The sequence below is a fragment of the Plectropomus leopardus genome, chromosome 3, assembly GCF_008729295.1.
Source record: "Plectropomus leopardus isolate mb chromosome 3, YSFRI_Pleo_2.0, whole genome shotgun sequence".
Taxonomy (NCBI): Eukaryota; Metazoa; Chordata; class Actinopteri; order Perciformes; family Serranidae; genus Plectropomus; species Plectropomus leopardus.
Genome location: NC_056465.1, coordinates 6,425,291 through 6,431,290, shown reverse-complemented (window position 1 = coordinate 6,431,290; position 6,000 = coordinate 6,425,291). Strand labels below are relative to the sequence as shown.

The window sequence follows — 6,000 nt, the reverse complement described above, 5'->3', positions numbered from 1 at the left end:
ACTGTTAATTCTGGAAGAGCTATTTATAGCCTCCCTCCACGACTATTACCTTCCCTCTCTAACGCCTTTCCCCCCCGCTAATTCTCTGCGTGAAACGAGCACTTGACTCTGCAATAAAATATATGAGGGGATGCGGGAAAGACCAAATTGTTGCTATATTGGACCATCCACCGGTGCAGCTGTGCTATTTTTAGCTGGGAACTACATCAGCTCTGACTGCAGACACTGTGAGGGGAAATCACCAGCGCTGTTTTGCTGCTGTCTTCACCCAACCGCTGACATTTCACTGAGGCAAATTAAAGCAGGGGAAGGACACACAGCTGAAGATAATATTTACTGTAGGAGTGTGTCTTTGTGTGTGAGCTGTGCGTCTTGGAGGCGAGAGGAAGAGAGAATTTAATATTAATATATATATATATATATATATATATATATGTCAAATGATTTTTTGCGACAAGGACTGAGCCTCGTGGGAAGCTTGTTTTGATTGCCATCATACAGAAGCGTGATCCTTCTGTTAGTCCAGTTGTAGCGCAGGATCACCGGTAACCCTGTGAGGCACCGCAGGTGGTCCGCGAGAGAGCGAGAGGGGGAGGGAGGGAGAGAGAGAGAGAGAGAGAGAGAAAGAGAGAGGCGTGCTGCACATTGGTCGGGCCACTTTTCTGACGACACACCAACAATCGTCAACCTGTGGATAGGGCGCGCGCGGTGCTCCGTTGTCTCCTCTGCCACCCTCTCCCCTCTGATCGCGAGTCAGACCCCTCGGACATCCAGGACGCATGAACGCATGGGAGAGGGTGCCGGTTCGATTCCCGCGCGGAGGAGAGGAACGGAAAAGTTGAGGGGCTCGTGCGCCATCCCCGCTTCATGAATGGCCGGAACATGGAGGAGATGCCATTCGAAAGAGTCAAGACCCGGCGGAGGAAGGGTCACTGCCCGGCAGGTGCACCCCTGGGCGCCATTGCCTGCGAGGATGAGTTCAGCAGCCAGGAGCTGGAGGCTCTCTTCCAGAACTACAACCTGAAGCTGGAACAGACCGCCACCCTCAAAGCGCTCGCGGTGCTCATCGTCGCCGCGTCGTCGTTGTCCCTTGTGGAGCTGCTGTCCAGCCCGCGCCTCACCTTGTCCAAGGGCTCCTACCCGGTGCACTGCGTGGTGTTCCTGTCGCTGTTCATCGTCACGAACGTCAAGTACCTGCAGGTGACGCAGCTGCAGCAGATCGCGAAGCTGGCGCTGCTCTTCAGCTTCACCTTTGCGCTGCTCTGCTGTCCGTTCCCGCTGGCGCTCGGCACGTCGGAGCTGCTGAGCGCCGCTGCCCCTGAGCAAGGCGTGTGGCAGCTAATGCTGGTCACCCTCGTGGCTTACGTGCTGCTGCCGGTGCGAACGCTGCTGGCGGTGCTGTTCGGGGTCATGCTGGCTACGTCTCACTTTATTGTCATAGCGACGTCGTTCACGGGAAGGAAACAGAAGCTGTGGAGACCGGTAAGTGCTGCAACCCCGACCAGCTCAGCCTACCAACCTTTTGCCGAGTTTCACTCAAGCCTTCATCATATCAAAAAGGTTGTCATTAGTCTCATGTCAGCCAAAAACTACAGCCCATGTGCGACCGAGCAGCTGCTCCAGTGTAGAAGACTGTAGTTGTACTGGGAAGCTCCCACTAGGTCTATGGAGTAACAGTATGAATGTACAGTGATGCTGAGGAACAGCATGCTTACTCATACGGCTTTCCCCAAGTGAAGAAAAGGTTAAAAACACCCTCAGTGATCAATTGTAGCTGCAGGATACTGTAGGTTTAAAATTGGAAACAGCAGCAAGTTTCACTTTTGCGCACCTCAGTAATGAAGCAGACGAGGAGCTGTCCAGCTGCCGGTGCTGAAATTCGAGCCTCATGCACAACTGAGTGCTGATTCCTAACTGGTCCCACTGATCATTTTATTATTTAGGATGTGTGTCAGCAAAAGTGGCTAATGAGTTATGTAATGTCCTGATATGTCTGGTCTTGTAAAATAGTGGTTACCAAACTTTTTGGCTTACACATGTCATGGGATAGTCAGCAGTTCAACCAAAGACCAATAATTTCTTGTTAGACTGTTTGACAAATTCAGATTGTCTAAAATGTAAAATTATCCACACTTTTTGTTCATGGATTAGAAAAAAAAATCCAAAAATAGATGTGATTTTCTATATAAAAAAAAAAAAAAAATTCCCCATTGATTTTATTCACTCGTTTCCCTGTACCTTTATCCTGAGTAGTTACCAGTTCAACCAAAGATAAATTCTACCTTCTTGAATTGTTTCAAATTGTAAAGTGGTTTAAAAGTTGAATTATCTGCGCCTTTAACTCATGAACTGGAAAAAAAGTTTAAAAAATAAATTTAATTTTATGTATCATAAATATACATTTTATGTTGTTTTTTTTTTAAACTTATAACCCTATAAATGTAACTTTACTCCCAAGTTTGGAATGATTGCAATGAGTAACAAATGTTCTGTGATTCATATGAGTTTGAAAAACCTACTTAATTGGTAGTAATGCATTAAATTACTTGTTCGTAGCCGTTTTGGCTTTTGACTCCTTAAAATGAAGAAATTTCTTCTTGCAACCCCTCACCACCCAGTGGACTAGTTTGACCAAAGGGTGATCATTTTTCTGTGTTTTATCTTTAGATGCCTGAGGAGGTAAAATTATCCACTAATTGACAAATAAAGGGCAGAGACGAGAAAAACTTTTTGAAGCACAAATATTTGTATATGTTAATCTTTTCACAACCCTTTCAACATTCTTCATGGTAAGTATTGCATTATAAGTATTGCATTATAAGTCAGTGCTTTTTGGTCTGTGGCTCCTTAAAATAAAGCATTTTCTACTTGTAACCCCTGCTAACAGATCAAGCAAAAGTTAATCTTTTTCTATATTTTATCTGTAGATGCTTGAATAGAAAAAGAATCCCATAATTTCCTAGAAAAATTAGAGAAATGTCTGGAAAAATAAACATTTTTGTAGCAAAAATATATGTTTTTTTCCTGCTAACTCTTTCACGACCCCTCAGATTTATTTTGCTGCCCCTTTTTGGGGGTCCAGAGCCTTTGTTTGGGAACCACTGCACTAAGACACAAATGTTCTTAAGATTCATATCAGTTTAATAAACTTACTTTACTGTTAAAATGAAGCAATTTCTATCTGGAACCCTACCAGAGATCAACCAAGGGTTAAACTTTTTCTTTATTTTATCTTTAGATGCTTGATAGAAAAAAATCCTGCAATTTTATAAAAAAAGGGCAGAAATAAGATAAATGTCTGGAAAAATAAACCTAACTTTGCGTAGCAAACTTTTTTCCCCCTGTTAACTCTTTCACGACCCCTCAGATATATTTTGCTGCCCCTTTTTGGGGGTCCAGAGTCTTTGGTTGGGAACCACTACACCAAGACACAATTGTTCCTATGATTCATATCAGTTTAATAAACTTACTTCATTGTTAGTTAAAATGAAGCAATTTCAACCTGGAACCCTACCAGAGATCAACCAAGGGTTAAACTTTGTCTTTATTTTATCTTAAAATGCTTGAATAAAGAAAAAAATCCTGCAATTTCCTAGAAAAGGGTCACAAATAAAATAAATGTTTGGTAAAATAAACCCAACTTTCCAATTTGACCTTTGGTCGGGAACCACTCCACTAAAACTGGGAGAGTTTCCTTCTTCTGGTTTTGCTCATTAGTTCCAGTATGAACTGGAATGAGGTTGTGTTTTGTGTCATCCATCCTGCTATGCTGGATTAGAGTGATTCTCTGACCTCTCACCTCTGACCTTTTAGGAATCAATGCCACCTAGCCTACAGAGTTCATCCTCCAAATTGAGTTCAGCACGATTGATAGCCTCTGACCAAAAATCCATAACGCACTTTGACCGCCAGCCACTCCAGCATGACTTTTGTTTCTTAAGTCACACCTACAGTGCGATTCATGATGTAATCAATGTGCTGATCTGGACGTCTGCCATTAAATCCATCCCATGGATTAATCAAGGATTGTAAAGTCTAATCTGGCCAGGATGTATGATTGCATACAGAAATGCACATATGGACATGTGTGTTCCCCTCAGACTCACATGTATATACAGTATGTAAGATGCTGCCAGCTTTGTTTGGCATGTCTGTTCTTGTTTGTGTGCAGCTGGTGGCCAACGCGGTGCTGTTCACCAGCGTCAACTTGTCGGGGGTGTTTGTGAGGATTCTCACCGAGCGCACCCAGAGGAAAGTCTTCCTGCAAGCCCGCAACTGCATCGAGGAGCGGCTCAGACTGGAGGATGAGAATGAGAAGCAGGTGAATTTGCACAAAAAAGAGCACAAAAAATAGTAAGACGACGGTGGTGCTTGTGCACATTTCACCTCGTCTTCGGCGCGTATGTTCGTTCAAAATCTTCACAGTCTCTCGAGAAGTTGTTTTTCAAAGGTTTCAGGTGCCAATGTATTCTAACAACCTGCCCACAGGCACGCAGTAACTATGACAGCAGCTATTTAAGGAAAGAACAATTACTGTGGCACATGCTCCACTGCCACACGTTCCGCCCCGTCTGCGCACACCTACATGGAGCGACTTAACAAAGGAACAATCACGCAACTTTAACACACAGAAACACTTTGTTACACGCCGCACCCTCCTCACCGGCCACGTGCTCAGAGCCCGCCTACATCGGGTTTTTAAATAGAGAATTAATTATCTCATGTATGTGATTTGCCTCCCTCCGTACTCGCCTCACCTTGGTTATACACCATGCCGGTGAGCGCACACTTAGCACCTGTGCTTTGCAGATTAGATGATGATATGCTGTGTTTTCCCCAGCAGTAACAGGCTCCCTTCTGACAGGTAATTACACAAGCAGATTGCTTTCATGGCCTCCCTACTCCAGTAAAGGTCACAGTTTATCTGGGTGAGTGAAACACACACAGACCCCCTGATAGGGATCTATCAGCAGCCAGCAAGCAGGCTGCTGCTCATGTGCCCAATGTCTTGGATTTGAATTTCAGCCATCAAACAAGTCTCTGGTTATCTGGGGGCTCGCTCAGGTTTGTGCCTTGAGCTGGATCCATAGGTCGCATTGATTCCCCGTCTGTGTGGTAAATTGACTTCTCAGCTCAATAATAATCTCAGAGTGCAGTGGCAATGCGTCGTTTCCTCTTGACTCACGCTCAGGAACAATACAACACCTGCTTCAAATACACGGCTGTAAAAGTGATTCTGACATTTCTAATGAAATTAGGTTCACCAATGTGACGGCAACAGGAAAACCCCAATACAAGGTCTACTCACTAGCTTTTTCTGAACAGTTGCACTTTATTGTACAGTTTTCATTTGCAGAAGAATGGTCCTCAGTTGTCTTTGAGACTCGTCAGTTTACATTACGGCGTCGTCCATAGCACTTTTAGGACTTAATGGCAAAATATAACCCTTTGAAAGCTTAGCAAATTGGCTTCTTTTCTGTCAAAAACAGGAGGAAGAGACGAGCAGCTCATAAAAGGTTGGCCCAAAAATTTGCAAAAAATAAAAATTGTAAAATGCTCGAGAAAATAATTTGAAAATAAGCCAAAAAACATTTGCAAAAAAGAAAAGAACATCTAAAAGTTTTTTTTTAGGTAGTTCTTTTTTTTTTAAATTCTGTAATTCTTTTTCTTGTCACATTTTAGTACTTTCTTGCAAGTGTTGTTCCCATTAGTCACTTAAAAAAACTTGGGAAAATAGGCCCCAGGTTGTGAAATATAGACATTTTCCTTTAACTCAAGGCCCAGATACTTTTTCCAGAGCTTTCATCCACAGCTTATAATCGCTCAGTTGTCATCACGTTATAGGTTTGGAACTTTGTCCTCTTCCATCTTCTTTCCATCAGTTTTCTATCATTTTTCTTCATACTCATATAAGACTTAAGTTAAGCCTTGCAAGTGAATCTTGAATTAATTTTTTTTAAAAACTACTTCCAAGCTTAAATACAGCACATAAAACAAGGT

General features: G+C 43.1%; 1 protein-coding gene across 1 annotated transcript in view; it reads left to right on the top strand.

The window, feature by feature from the left end:
- Nucleotides 1–867: 867 nt before the first annotated feature.
- The window catches only part of LOC121941164 (adenylate cyclase type 1-like), a 57,554-nt gene continuing 52,421 nt past the window's right edge, over nucleotides 868–6,000 (top strand). Inside the window, exons 1-2 of the mRNA XM_042483889.1 lie at nucleotides 868–1,482; nucleotides 4,172–4,321. Of these exons, the coding sequence (XP_042339823.1) occupies nucleotides 868–1,482; nucleotides 4,172–4,321 (765 nt within the window). The remainder of the gene's footprint in view (nucleotides 1,483–4,171; nucleotides 4,322–6,000) is intronic.